The 13,817-nt window shown below is 55.3% G+C and overlaps 2 protein-coding genes across 15 annotated transcripts in view; one reads left to right on the top strand and one right to left on the bottom strand.

Annotated features, from left to right (window-relative positions):
- The window catches only part of PIK3CD (phosphatidylinositol-4,5-bisphosphate 3-kinase catalytic subunit delta), a 61,457-nt gene extending 55,336 nt beyond the window's left edge, over positions 1-6,121 (top strand). For 7 of the 9 annotated variants that reach the window (XM_061382803.1, XM_061382798.1, XM_061382802.1 and 4 more), the window contains exons 14-23: positions 2-145; positions 314-413; positions 582-760; positions 859-971; positions 1,191-1,269; positions 2,021-2,188; positions 2,949-3,072; positions 3,221-3,366; positions 3,574-3,706; positions 4,374-6,121. In XM_061382803.1, coding sequence (XP_061238787.1) covers positions 2-145; positions 314-413; positions 582-760; positions 859-971; positions 1,191-1,269; positions 2,021-2,188; positions 2,949-3,072; positions 3,221-3,366; positions 3,574-3,706; positions 4,374-4,511 — 1,324 coding nt within the window. In that variant the 3' untranslated portion in view covers positions 4,512-6,121. The other 2 variants (XM_061382806.1, XM_061382807.1) reach the window with 2 other exon arrangements.
- Positions 6,122-6,209: 88 nt separating this feature from the next.
- The window catches only part of CLSTN1 (calsyntenin 1), a 76,104-nt gene continuing 68,496 nt past the window's right edge, over positions 6,210-13,817 (bottom strand). For all 6 annotated transcript variants that reach the window (XM_061382813.1, XM_061382808.1, XM_061382809.1 and 3 more), the window contains 8 exons: positions 12,948-13,105; positions 11,735-11,883; positions 11,054-11,280; positions 10,339-10,509; positions 9,877-10,022; positions 8,732-8,867; positions 8,009-8,193; positions 6,210-7,749 (listed from right to left, as the gene is read on the bottom strand). In XM_061382813.1, the coding sequence (XP_061238797.1) occupies positions 7,555-7,749; positions 8,009-8,193; positions 8,732-8,867; positions 9,877-10,022; positions 10,339-10,509; positions 11,054-11,280; positions 11,735-11,883; positions 12,948-13,105 (1,367 nt within the window). In that variant the 3' untranslated portion in view covers positions 6,210-7,554. The remainder of the gene's footprint in view (positions 7,750-8,008; positions 8,194-8,731; positions 8,868-9,876; positions 10,023-10,338; positions 10,510-11,053; positions 11,281-11,734; positions 11,884-12,947; positions 13,106-13,817) is intronic.

The following is a 13,817-nucleotide window of genomic DNA, read 5'->3' as shown; positions in this document are numbered from 1 at the left end:
GGGACGACGAGCTTTTCCAGTACCTGCTGCAGCTGGTGCAGGTGCTCAAGTACGAGTCCTACCTCGACTGCGAGCTGACCAAATTCCTGCTGGACCGGGCCCTGGCCAATCGCAGGATCGGCCACTTCCTCTTCTGGCACCTCCGGTAGCTGGACTCACCTGCAAGGCCACGGGGAGGAGGGGCCTCTTGCCTGCTGGCCTCGCGTTTCCCACCAGATGGCCGGCCCGGGTGTCCTTGGCAGCCTCCTATGGGTCTGGGAGGGGGCTGTGTGGCCCCACCAGGCGAGGCTCAGCCCCCGCTTCCTCCCCCCAGCTCCGAGATGCACGTGCCGTCGGTGGCCCTGCGCTTCGGCCTTATCATGGAAGCCTATTGCCGGGGCAGCACCCACCACATGAAAGTGCTGATGAAGCAGGTGAGGTGTGACACCCCACAACCCCGCCTGCACTCCATGACCCCGCCTGAGCTCCGCTTCCAGGCACAGTAGCGCCCTCCCATCTCTGTAGAACCCCGTGGGCCCCGCAGGGGCTCAGAGCCTGCTCCTTACAGTCCACCCAGGACACCCTCCCATCCTCCCGGCCAGGGGGAAGCACTGAGCAAACTGAAGGCCCTGAACGACGTCGTCAAAGTGAGCTCCCAGAAGACCACCAAGCCCCAGACCAAGGAGCTGATGCACCTGTGCATGCGCCAGGAGACCTACCTGGAGGCCCTCTCCCACTTGCAGTCCCCACTCGACCCCAGCACCCTGCTGGCTGAAGTCTGGTAAGTCCCAGGCCCCGGCCAGGGCCTCCCCTCCCCCAACCCCAAGCCAACCCCAGGCCTTGGGGAGGTCCTGCTGCTGACTGCTCTCTGCCCCTTAGCGTGGAGCAGTGCACCTTCATGGACTCCAAGATGAAACCCCTGTGGGTCATGTACAGCAACGAGGAGGCAGGCAGCGACGGCACCGTGGGCATCATCTTTAAGAATGGGGACGGTGAGCAGGCGGGCCCCAGGGAGGACCCAGGGAGGCCATGGCTTCCACACACCCTGCCATACTGCTCTGGGTGGGGAGGGAGACCCTGCTGGGGGCGGAGGACTCCTGGAAGGTGAGCTGAGGAAAAGACAGAGTCCCGGGACTCGGGGGCCTGGGCATGGCTGGGATTGGTGAACCCACCGGAAACTCATGCCGTTCCTCCCCGGGGCGACTGTGCAGACCTCCGCCAGGACATGCTGACCCTGCAGATGATCCAGCTCATGGACATTCTGTGGAAGCAGGAGGGCTTGGACCTGAGGTGAGAGGCCTTCCAGTCATCCACGTGTGCCTGTGCCAGGCCTAGGACTGTATCCTGTTGCAGGGGCCCCCTGTCAAAGCTGACATGACTGCCTCAACCTGAAATAAGACTGGCTGGTCTAAGAATTTTGTTGTTTTTGTTTAGTCACTAAGTCATGTTCAACTCTTTTGTGACCCCGTGGACTATATAGCCCACCAGGCTCCTCTGTCCATGGGATTTCCAGGCAAGAATACTGGAGTGGGTTGCCATTTCGCCCTTTAAGGGATCTTCCCAACCCAGGGATCGAACCCCTGTCTCCTGCATTGACAGGCGTATTCTTGACCACTGAGCCACCCAGAGGGACCAGTTTAAAACTCGGGGTCAGGGAGGCAATAGGGCCATAGGATGAGGATAGAGAATGCCAGCCCTGGCCCGTGGCACCTGTCTCCCTCTATGGTGTCCTTTGCTCCCCAGCATCCCTGGCTTTCTGCTCCATCTTCTTCATCCAGTCACTGGGATTTTTCTTTTTGAACAAACATGGGCTTAGCCAAGGTGCTGACTTTTCCTCTCTGCATCTTGGGTTCCGGTATGATATCTCTAAGGAACTTCCCTGGAGCCCTGGGAGTCAAGGGCTCCTCCCCATACCTCCTCTTTTGCAGCAACTTGAGTAGCATCTCCTTTGGCTTTTGTGGGCTAAGCTCCTCAGGGTCAAGCAGCCCTTGGGACAGCCCTTGACCACTATGTCTGCCTGCCCCTCCTCCCACCCGGCTAGGATGACCCCCTACGGCTGCCTCTCCACTGGGGACCGCACAGGCCTTATCGAGGTGGTGCTTCACTCGGACACCATTGCCAACATCCAGCTGAACAAGAGCAACATGGCGGCCACGGCTGCCTTCAATAAGGATGCTCTGCTCAACTGGCTCAAGTCCAAGAACCCTGGGTAGGTTTTGCGCCCTCGGGACAGACAGCCTCTCCTTCCCAAGGGGTGGAGTTTGGGAATCAAAGGCAAGAAGGGCCTGTGACAGTCTCTGGGGTTTCTTGCTCACCCGAGGACCATCCCATAGACACTGTTGAGGGGTGGGGCACGTCTCTGTTCCCACAGGTATAGGTTAGTTACTGCCATGTAACAACCACTCTGAACTTTGCTGCTGCCGCTGCTAAGTCACTTCAGTCATGTCTGCACCAGGCGCCTCTGTCCATGGGATTCTCCAGGCGAGAATACTGGAGTGGGTTGCCATACTCTTCTCCAGGGATCTTCCCGACCCTGGGATCTTATGTCTCCTGCATTGGCAGCCAGTTTCTTTACCTCTAGCACCACCTGGGAAGCGTTCCCCCGCCTCCAAACTTTAGGAGCATAAATCACAAATCTGCAACTTGAGCTGGCTCAGCTGAGTGGTTCTTCTGCTGGAATCACTCATGCAGCTGATCTCATCAGGTAGCTTGATTTGCCTGGAGGGTGGCACATCTGGGGCCTCTCTCCATATGGCCTCTCTTGCCTTAGCTTCCCTCTGTAGCAGTGAGGAAGGTTCAGGAGCCGTAAGGTGCCTTAAGGACCCAGCTCCAGAATAAGCCCAGCATCACTTCCTCCATGTTCCATTTGTGCAAGCAAGTCACAAGGCCAGAGTAGAGGGAAGGGCACAAGGACTTAGTAGAAGAAGCTGCAAAGTGGCGTGGCCATGGTTTCCATCCCCACCCCCCAGGGAGGCCCTGGATCGAGCCATTGAGGAGTTCACCCTCTCCTGTGCTGGCTACTGTGTGGCTACCTATGTGCTGGGCATTGGCGATCGTCACAGCGACAACATCATGATCCGAGAGAACGGGCAGGTGTGTGCCTGTTGGCTGGCCCCAGGCCCTGGCCTCTGTGCTCTGCACAGAGCTGCCAGCAGTACCCCCTCCAAGCCCTCCCAGCTCCTTTGGGCCAGGCGCCCTCCTTTCTGACTCCTTTTCAGTCTTTGCTCTCCCCTCCCCTCAGCTGTTCCACATTGATTTCGGCCACTTTCTGGGGAATTTCAAGACCAAGTTTGGAATCAACCGTGAGCGGGTCCCGTTCATCCTCACCTATGACTTTGTCCACGTGATCCAGCAAGGGAAGACGAATAATAGTGAGAAGTTTGAAAGGTGGGAGTGCCTTAGACCCCCCGTGGTGCTGGGGGCCCCAGGTGGAGTCAGCTTATCCCTGGAGGGGTAGTGCTGGGGGTGGGTTAGAGGAAGCTGGGGCTTTGTGTACACGGCTCTTTCCGGGATAAGAGAGGGCCGGCCAGCTGGCTGGCTGGGGTGGAAGTGGCCGGAAGGACCCAAAGCCCCCTCCCCGGCCTCTCCCTGCAGGTTCCGGGGCTATTGTGAGAGGGCCTACACCATCCTGCGGCGCCATGGGCTCCTTTTCCTCCACCTCTTTGCCCTGATGCGGGCGGCAGGCCTGCCTGAGCTCAGCTGCTCCAAAGACATCCAGTATCTCAAGGTAAAGGCCAAGGCAGGGCCCCATCGGGCAGGAGACCAGGGAGCCCGACTTCCTGAGACCTCCCAACCCCCAGGTGTGATGGACCCACAGGGCCCACTGGCCTGGGACCTGGATCTGGCAGGAAGCAGCCGGCATTAACCCGTGTTCTGCCGGTACCTCCTCTGGCCCGCCCGCCGTCCCCCACAGGCTGAGGGTATTTCCACTTGCACGGGAGGGTTCCCTCTGTGGTTAAAAGATATTTTTCCTTCCTGTGTCTTTTCAGTTTGTGAGACTCTGGGGTGGGGAGTGAAGGGTGGTGGGGCCACAGCCCCTGCCTGGTGTTCTCTTTGGTGCCCAGTTCCCAGGATGAAGCCACTCCCCTGCTTCCTCCTCCGGCCAGCTTCCAGTGGAGAAGGCCAGGTCCTCTGTCCACATGGGGCTTTGGGGCCAAGACCTCCTGGCACAAGCTGACATGTTATTTTGAGGATGGGTTGGGGGGCTGCCTTGCTTTGGGGTCAGAAGGAAGAAGCTCTTCCCCGGGGAGATGCTGTGGGGTGCTCTCCTGACTCCTCTGTGAGGAGGGGGTGTTACCTGCCCAGAGAGGGCAGAGGTGCAGGGGGGGCAGGGGTCCCTGTTGAGCAGGGCCCAGCCCGTCAGGGGGACACCCACTCCTTCGGTTTTGCCCCAGGATTCTCTGGCATTGGGGAAAACGGAGGAGGAGGCTCTGAAGCACTTCCGAGTGAAGTTTAATGAAGCCCTCCGGGAAAGCTGGAAAACCAAAGTGAACTGGCTGGCCCACAACGTGTCCAAAGATAACAGGCAATAACGGCCCCTCCCAGCCCTGCGCCTGGAGACAAGCAAACTCAGTCTTGGGAGGCGAGCACCCTCAGCTACCCTCCAGGGCCAAAAGGCTGGACTGCATCCTTGGGAAAGAACCTACACGACTGCCTTTTGTTTACACTGGTTATTTATTTATGACTTGAAATGTTTCAGGAACTGAACAGCCATACATAGAAATGCATCCTAGAGCGGGGGCGGGGCGCTGTCCTCCACGTGCCCATCAGAGCCCTGGGCTTTGATGGGAAGACACTGTGAGCCGCACACCTCAGGCTGCATCTTGCCGAGGGTCTATAACCTCAAGTCTTCCAGCTGGTGGATCTGGAGCCAGCCAAGACTCCTCTCTCCCGCCTGGGGGCTGCCTCCTCCCCAGGCTCCCACTGCGCTGTACATGTGTCCGCGCCTGGCGGTCCAGACAGGGCGCCCACGCCTGCTCACCACCTCCACCTGCGTGCTCTCCATTGACTGAGTTCTGGGCAGCTCCCAGAGGCGGCCTGGGTGCCCTCTGGATTCAGGGAGGGTACTTCTGGATACGGGAATTCTCATCTCTGCTGTAAAGCGATTTTGTTTGCGGGTAAGGAAAAAAAAAGGTAGCCCAACTACTTACTGACCTCTGTACCTCTGGGTGAAGGTGAGGGGGATGGCCCTAACCCCCGTCAGGTTGAGTGCATGCTGGTTCTCAAGCCACATTAGAAAGACGGGAGCTTGACTGAGCTCACCCTGGTCATGGATCAAGAGGCAAGCTGGTACAATTGTGCAATTGTGTGTAACCTCCCTCTCCCTGAAGCAGGTTTTAGGTAGTGAAAGACCTACCTCCTCTCCGAAACACTCACTTTTGAGACTCTGCCCCCAGGACCTAGGTAGCAGAGGCATGAGTCAGGGGCATGGGGGCATCTTTTCCTCGGACAGTACTTAGCCAGAAAATGGTTCAGGCTCAGCCTTGGGTACATCTGAGGAGCCCTAGGAATACAGGTCCCTGGGCCTCTGTCGGCCTTTTGGAGCTCACTCTGGAGACAGAGCTAAGAATCTGGGTTTCCAGCAGCCCACAGGTGGGCATAATAGAATCAGCAGCTTACTGGGGACCCACAGGGCGAAACCACTTACCTCTCACAGGCCTTGCAAGGCTCAGCAGTGCCAGAGGTTAACTGCCCTCTCAACAGCCCAAGCATACAGCTTCCAGAAGAGCCTGGGGTACTAGCCTGTTTCTCTGTTCATTAGAGGTGGCTGAGCGGCACCGGCCGTAGCAATCCATGCCACCCACAGAGCTCCACTGACCAGACCCTGGTTCCCAATTAAGTGCTGAATTCATCAGACCCATCTCACCTGTCTGGGAATAGGAAAAGCTGAGTGTACATCTGTCTATTTATTTAAACGAGTCTGTGCTTCCTGGCATGGACAGCACAGTGTGTATACACAGCAATGCTTGGTTTGGGTGCATGGCCTGTGTGCCCGGAGAGAAAAGTATTTTCTATGTTTTTTTTAAAAAACCATTTGATGTCCGTATGTGGAAGGTGAGTTTGACATAATTGATGAAGGTTCAGACCAGTAGTCTGAAATCTTGAAGTGAGAGGTTAAAACAGATTAAAAGAAACAAAAGCCTTTGTATGTTATGTTCTTGGCTCAGAAAGAAACCAAGGGAATGTAGGATTCAAATGAAAATGAGACCAAAAAAAAACCGCTCTCCCGCTGGAGTTAGAACCAGACTTTATTGTATGTATACACTTTCTGACCTATTGTCAATATACACATCTGAAAAGTGATACCACGGCCGCTACAGACAGCGCGAGAACGGTCCTGTCTCCGCATGAGCATCTACCCACGGTCTAAACAGAGCAGCTACGGTGACAGTACATGGAGGGGTGGCCACACATGACACGGGACAGCTGGCAGTGTCCTCGAGACTAGCGGTTATGATCACAGCGTAGTGTTCAAAATTATTTTCCCCCGGTTTTAGAAATCTAAAATTTTACATGTACATTAAAAACCAAGTGCTGTAGGGTTTTAGCTCCTGACTGCTGTTCTCTCCTTCCACCACCTACTGGGCGTGGGTTGTATCCCTGGGGCGGGCTCTGGGAGGAGGGGAAACAGCAGTTGCTTGGGAATGGAGTGCTGCCCTCCGGCCCCTGGGCGTCATTTCAGCAAGGTTCTGAGTATGGATTCCCCTAGGCCTGTTGCTGTCTCCAAACCAAGTGGTTAGAGGGTCTGCACCATCTGGACGGTCAACATGCACTCTCACCAGCAAGGAAAACTACATGTATTTGGTACGGACCCCAAAGCTGCACCTCTGTGAGGAGCTGCTGGTCCTTGGAGAAGCGAGTACACACAGCCAGGGACCCCAGCTCCCCTCAGCCCTATGCCAAATCAGAAATGGGTAGAATCCCAAAGAAAAGACCTGACCTTTTCCAGCCTCTGAAGAGGGGTCCCTGGCCCGGTCCCCTCCTGCCAAGCAGCACAGTTTTGTGCCTGTCTCTCCTCATCCTGGGTGGGGGTGGGAGGTGGGGGTCCTGGGGGTCTCGGTCCCTCCCACACTCAGTGTCTCCACTTCACTTTGCATCCAGCCCTGGGTTACACTAGCACAAAAGACACGAGGAATCCCAATTTATTTACAAAATATTAAAAAGTCAGTTTATCATCTACATATTAGCCCCATTCTGCCATTTTATACATGCACTAGTGTGGAAAAATAAAAACTTTAAAAAAAAGAAGAAAGGATTACCAGGTGGGAGTGAGCAATTCTAACCCTTTGTCAAGGAGTCCAGTCACTGCAGCTTTTCTGGAGTTGAGCGAGCGTCAGCTCCTCACATAACTTAAGAGCGATCCCGGCGAACGGGAGGAAGGGGGGTGGCAGGGGAGGGAGCCTACGGGCCTACACACCAAGCAGGGCAGAGACTGGCGGTGGGGAGGGTCTGCAGACCTACTGGCCAGAATGACTTTGTACATCATGGACCCTGGGGGTGGGCAGCGATGGCAGCAGAGTCTCCGGAAGCAGGAAGGAAGACGGGGTGGTGGGGGCTGGTGGGGGGGGGGTGCGCTCAGTAGCTGAGGGTGGAGTCGTCCCACTCCAGCTGCTGCTGCCGGTTCGCGGTCTGCGGGTCCCCGTGCTCCCCCTCGTCCTCCTCACTGCTCTCCGACTCAGCACTGGTGATGTCGTCCTCCTCGTCCCCATCCTCACTCTCCTCTTCCTCCTCCTCCTCTTCCTCCTCACTGCTATGCTGGTCCTCGTATGTCTGACAAAGGGACAACCCAACTGACCGGGTGCTGAATCCAGCCAGAGAGGCTGGACTAGGCTGGAAGAAGCCTCACCACAGACAAAGGGAAACAAAGCTCTGGTCACCACCCACAGTGTGACCAGGACCCTGTATCAGGCCCCATAGGCCTCACTTTAATTGCAGGGTCGTGGTAAGGACCACACGAAGCACAGGAACGTCGGTGGTGGGGGTGGGGGTGGGGTGGGGTGGATGAGCCTCCCAGGGGCTCCACACCTACCTCCATGGGGTTCACGGTGATGGTCAGGGCGGAGTCATCCCAGTCCATTTCATTCTCTTTCCCGGTGTCCTGGTCCCGCATGGTTCTCTGGTGTGCAGCCCGGATCCGGAACACCCCCAGGATGATCATGAAAACCAGAAAGCTGACGCACACCACGATGACGACGGTGGCCGTGCTGGGCACAACTGGGGCGAGAGGAGACAGGACGGCTGTGATGACAGGACCTGTCCTCGGCCTGTGTGCCCTGGGCCTCCCTACTGCTGGCTCCATCAGCCCCCAGAAAACAGACAGATCTCTGAGAAAAGGCTCAGTGCAGGGGTTTGACCCCTTGCTGCCTTGTCTTTGCTCCAGTTTCCTTGTGTGATGGGGAATAAAAGCTGGGCTGGCCAGTGGCTGTTCTGAGCCAGGGGGAAGCGGGTGCTGAGCTCACAGCAGGAGTTGGGGCAGGAGAAGGCAATGGCACCCCACTCCAGTACTCTTGCCTGGAAAATCCCATGGACGGAGGAGCCTGGTGGGCTGCAATCCATGGGGTCACTAAGAGTCAGACACGACTTCACTTTCACTTTTCACTTTCGTGCACTGGAGAAGGAAATGGCAACCCACTCCAGTGTTCTTGCCTGGAGAATTCCAGGGACGGGGGAGCCTGGTGGGCTGCCATCTATGGGGTCGCACAGAGTCAGACACGACTGAAGCAACTTAGCAGCAGCAGCAGCACAGTCCTACCTGCAAACGGGTGGGGGTTGGCCAGGTTGTGACCCGAGAGGTCAATGAAGGAGCGGTGCTCGGGGTGGACAAACTGCGGCTGGGCAGCTATGTGGCTGGCGTGCTCCATGGGGTTGGCTGTGTGGATGACATTCACCTGCAGAAATGGAAAGGCAGCCCGGATGTGTGTGGGGAATGGATATGCACTTGACCAGCACCACCAAAGTGGGCCCTGGATAGGTGCTGGTGGGCGGAGAAAAGGACAGAAGAAGCCAAGGAGGGTGTTGTAATGATCTGATGTTGTCACACAGCCAAGAAAAAGCCTGCTCTTGTAATAACTCATTTTTATTGTGCCTAATAAAATAATTCATCCACAGCAGACTGGAGGAGAAGGCCTAGCACCACCAGTGGCCCTTTACCTTGGGTCATCTGAGAAGCCTGGGCACAGACCATGTCCCTCTTTTCTCAAAATCACAGCCACACGAAAGAGCACAAATCATAGGCTTTCTTTCTTTCAAATCTGCTACCCTTGGCTCAAAGAACACCCTCGTGGACTCTTCAGCCTTGTGAGTCTAATTCTGGGGCTGTGGGGTCACAGTGCAAGTGCTCAACTGCTGAGAATAACTTCTGGTTCACTCCTCTGGGGCACAGAAGCTCTGAGTGACACTAGACATGTCAGAGTGGCCACGTGCCCCCTGGCCACCTGGGCCAGAGTCACCATGACCACGTTCCTCGCAACGCAGTCCTGCCCTGGGCAGAGCATTCACTCCTAGCAGGGCCAGGCCTCTGCAGAGAACCTCCGGGCACTGCTCCTTAGAAAGCAATGTCAGATTTCAAGACACACCCTTGCTCCTCAGCCCAAGGTATCAACCGCCACTCAATCCTGACCACCTCCCTCCAAGGCCCCTCCAAGTCCCAGGCTGAGGGAACCTGTGAAAAGGGCACCGTGCCGGATCCCAGCTCACCCCAAGTACAACCTGTCACCCTAAACCTGTGTAGGTCTAGCCTGAAGCAGTACCCCCAGTTGGAAAAGGTGACCCACCCCGATGAACCCCAACAGTGACCACTACAAATGCCCTGGAAATCAGCATTTGCAAACATCAGGGTCGTAAGTGGGTGCTCATTCACCATGCCGCTGGCCTTTCTCTGCAGAGGCCGGCTCTCACCTCCACCTGGAACTCGTTGCTGACATAACGACCATTCAGCTCAGAGCAGACAAGCTTGAACTTGCGGTCAAGCAAGGACCTGGTGTGCCAGTTCCGATAGCGCAGGAGGTGTAAGATCTCCTCATAGCTGGCCATGGTGTCAACACCTGCGGGCGAGGAGGAGACAGCAGTGTGGAGTTAGGAACACAGGCTGCAGGCAAACGCAGGTGGTTCCCAAGGCACTCAGCCATGCCTGGCTGTCCAACTGCGGGGTATCTCCCCCTCCTGAAGGGCGTGTGCTGTAACGTGCCCAGACATCCACCCTTTATGGGGATGGGGCACCAGGCAGAGCTGCCTTCCCCTCCCCATCTGGAAGCTGGCAGCCACCGCTCGGCCCAGTCAACACTCTCCCTTCCTGCCCCATCTAGGGCTCCCTCCAGGTTTTGAGCTGGGAAGACAGGTCCGAGCTGTCACTCTTCCCACCTGTGAAGACCACGCCCATGTCAGAGCTGCTCATTTCAATGCCCTTCTGCTGCAGGCGGGCCGCGTCCACCTCCAGGCTCTCCTGCTCTCCATTCAGTTCTTCTCCCTCCACTGTGACCTCACAGGTGTCCAGGTCGTGCACGATCTCCTCTGACACCAGTGACTCTTGAACTGCGAAAATAGCCCAACCGGAAATAGCAGAGGCCGTGGAGCCTGGAGAGGAGGTCACAGCAACGGCCTGCCTGCTCATCCTCAAACTCACAGAGCCCTTTTAGAGACCATGGATGGAGGTATGGGACAGTCACTTTCAAGAACTGGGGGTGTTTTATGCGTCTAAGGAGGACTGAATGAATAGAGAGAAGGTCTGAGAATGGGGGGCGGTCTGTCCTGCTGGGACTGCCAGCCAGCAGGAGCATCCCCCAACTGCATCCCCTGCCCTGGTCTCCATCCTCTCAACTGCCAAGATCTATCTGACTCTGATGTCAAGCTGGGAAAAGATCAAAGAACCACCCCCTCCCCCAATAAGTGGGTTTCCAAAGATCAGAAGGAGCTCCAGCCCACAGTCACATTTTAGAAGCAAATCCAAAACAGCACAGAAACATTCAAGTTTCCAAAACCACAGAGGAAAAGGGCAGGGATTTTTCCCTGGCAGCCGCAGTGGGTTTCAGCTGCACAGTTAAGAGCTGAGGCAGGGGCGACTGTTCTGGGCTATCACCTGTCGGGTCCTCATCCCCTTCCCCTTCGGGTTCCACTTCTCTCGTGATGGTGCTGATGATCCGAAGCTCGGGGAAGAGGAAAACCCCCTCCGAGCTTTCAAATTCGGAAGCCGCTCGAGCAAAATGGTGGATGCCGCTCAGACTGATCTTGGGCTCTTCTGGCTGCAAAACCATTACGTAGCCGTCCACTGGGGGGATGGAGATGCAGGTGGCCTCGTTAAAACACCTGTCAACAAGGAAGGGGAGGGGAGGGTCAGGGCTTGAAAAGATGACTTCTCAGGCTATACTCCCAGAGGAGGAAATGTCATAGGGTCATCCAGTATTCTTGCCTGGAGAATCCAATGGACAGAGGAGCCTGGCAGGCCACAGTCCATGGGGTTGCAAAGAGTTGGACGTGACTGAGCACAACACACACACACACACACACACACACACACTGCAGGCCACACAAGGGTGCTCGGAGGTGGCACAGGCAGGATTCCACAACCACCTAGGGAACAAGACGCTGGCCACTCCCAGAATGTGCTTCCAAACATCACTCAAAGTTTCTGGAAACAAGTGACCATAAGCTTACAGAAGGGAGGCTGGTTTGTCCTAAAAAACTTAAATGCACATGTTTTCTTCTCAAGGATCACTGGGCAAAGACAGACAAGATTTACTGCTAACAAATCAGCACCTACTTGACCGTGCTGGTGATTTTGAGTCTTCGGATCCCTGGGGTGGGGAACTGTCGTGAATTAAGGTAGGAAACATGCTGCATGGCCTTATCAAGCTCCCCTACGTCCTCTCCCTCCAAGGTCAACGTCGACTGACTAGGGTTGGCCTGGATCTGAAATGGCACCAAAACAGACAGGAGAGGAGTAAGGTTGTCTGCAAGGAGGTGAAACCATGAACGCGCTGACAAAGAGAATTAGCTTGGGATTGATGTGAACTGGTGACTTAGGAAAAGAAAAGCTTGTAGAATTCCAGTGACCATGACCCTATGATACGACAGTAAATATCAAAGGCGCAAACAGATCTGTGATATTAAGAAGAAAAAGAATGTCTGGTCTTTGTCCCTGGTTTCTGGCACGGACCTCCTAAAACCCTTGGACTTTCTTGAGGGATAGGAGCATCTTTTGTTATTCCTGATTAAGCCCCTTTCAACCACCCCAGAGTTTACCTTAATGAGGTGACTCTTGGTGGAGCCCTAGATAGTTTCTGGATAGGGACTGGTTGCTAGAGAAACAAACCGTGTGGTGAGAGTGGACCTTCAGTCCTACCCTTGAAGGGAGAAAGGCTGGAGACTGTGTTAATTGATCACAGTGGTTAATGATTTGATCCATCATGCTTATATAATGGAATCTCTACAAAACCCCCAAACAACAGGGTCTGGAGAACTGGGTTTGCAGACACAGCAAGGTGCTGGGGGGTTGGGGGTGGAAGCCCTGTGCACTCCCCTCACCCCAGGCCCTGAGCATCTCTTCCACCTGCTTGTTCCTGAGTTGCATCCCTTACAATAAACCAGTAACTGTAAGTAAAGTGTTTTGTGGGGTTTTCTGAGCAGTTCTGCAAATTATTGAAACTGAAAAGGGGGAGGGGTTTTGGGAACCCTGGACTTGCAGCCAAGCTGGATGGAAGTGTGGGTACCAGGGGCCTGGAAGCTTGTCTGGCAGCTGAGGAGCAGACGTCTGGTGGGCTGTGGGGCCTAGTGCCCAGTCAGTGTCAGGATGGAAGTAGACTATGGGACAACTGGGGAGCAGGGGCCCAAAGAGCTGGAGAGTTAGGGTGTGGTGCCAGAGGTGTGAAGAGTAAAAACAGATCAACCCTTGTGCCAGTGGCCTTTACACTTGAGGTCAAAGAAGGTGTGGGTGCAGGGGAGTGGGGTGCCAGGCAGGGGGGTGCCTGTGTTACCTTGACACCTCTGCCATTGTCTTCGGGGGTGTGCAGGTCTAGCCCCTCTTTGCAGGTATACAGACAGTCAATCACCTTCTTATCTGTGAGCTTCCCAGAACGGATGGTCAGGCCAGCCAGATTACCTCGGAAAAACTGGGTCATGCGCAGGTCACCACCTGTGGAACATGGGGGAGGGAAAGCAGAAATTGTGGGGGCAGCCTGGGCCTCCCATCTCACTTTTCAATGTGGTGTTACCGGTGGTGGTGGCTTGATGGGTGGACATGCGGGTTAGTTCCTATCAGATCCTGTTAGCCTTGCAGCTGACATGGAAGCACAATGAGGAAATTAAATGGTTTATGATCATGCATGTGGCCCGGAGAAGAGAGGAGCTGGTGGTGATGTTTCCCTCACCAGAAGCCCAGAGGTCCCATGATTGTGGGCCACTCCCCAGTAAGGGTGGTCCATGCTGCACTGGTCACCATGGCACGCAAGTGACATCTTACTGGTGCTAGTCTCTTCAACCACTGCCTTCTCAGTCAGCTGGATCAGATGCTGGGCTGCCTTTTTAAAATTTATTTATTTTTGGCTGGACCATGTGGATGCAGGATCTTAGTTCCCTGACCAGGAATCACACCTGGGCCCCTGAAGTGAAAGCGCTGGGTCCTGACCACTGGACGAAAAGGGAATTCCCCTTAGGTTGCTTTTTTCTAACTGAGCATATTCCCAGAATACATACAAACTCGGGGATGAACATACACAAGCAGGAGTAGAAAGATGAGTGTTAAAACCCCATCCTGCACTTAGAAGCCTAGTATCAAGGCCACTCAGATGGCTGTTTCATTGACTCACAGCATGCCTGTCTCCAACTACTGAGGACAGCTGAGGAGA

This window comes from Bos javanicus, chromosome 16 (assembly GCF_032452875.1).
Source record: "Bos javanicus breed banteng chromosome 16, ARS-OSU_banteng_1.0, whole genome shotgun sequence".
Lineage (NCBI taxonomy): Eukaryota > Metazoa > Chordata > Mammalia > Artiodactyla > Bovidae > Bos > Bos javanicus.
Note: the sequence above shows the minus strand (reverse complement) of the source record. Positions and strands in the feature narration are given on the sequence as shown.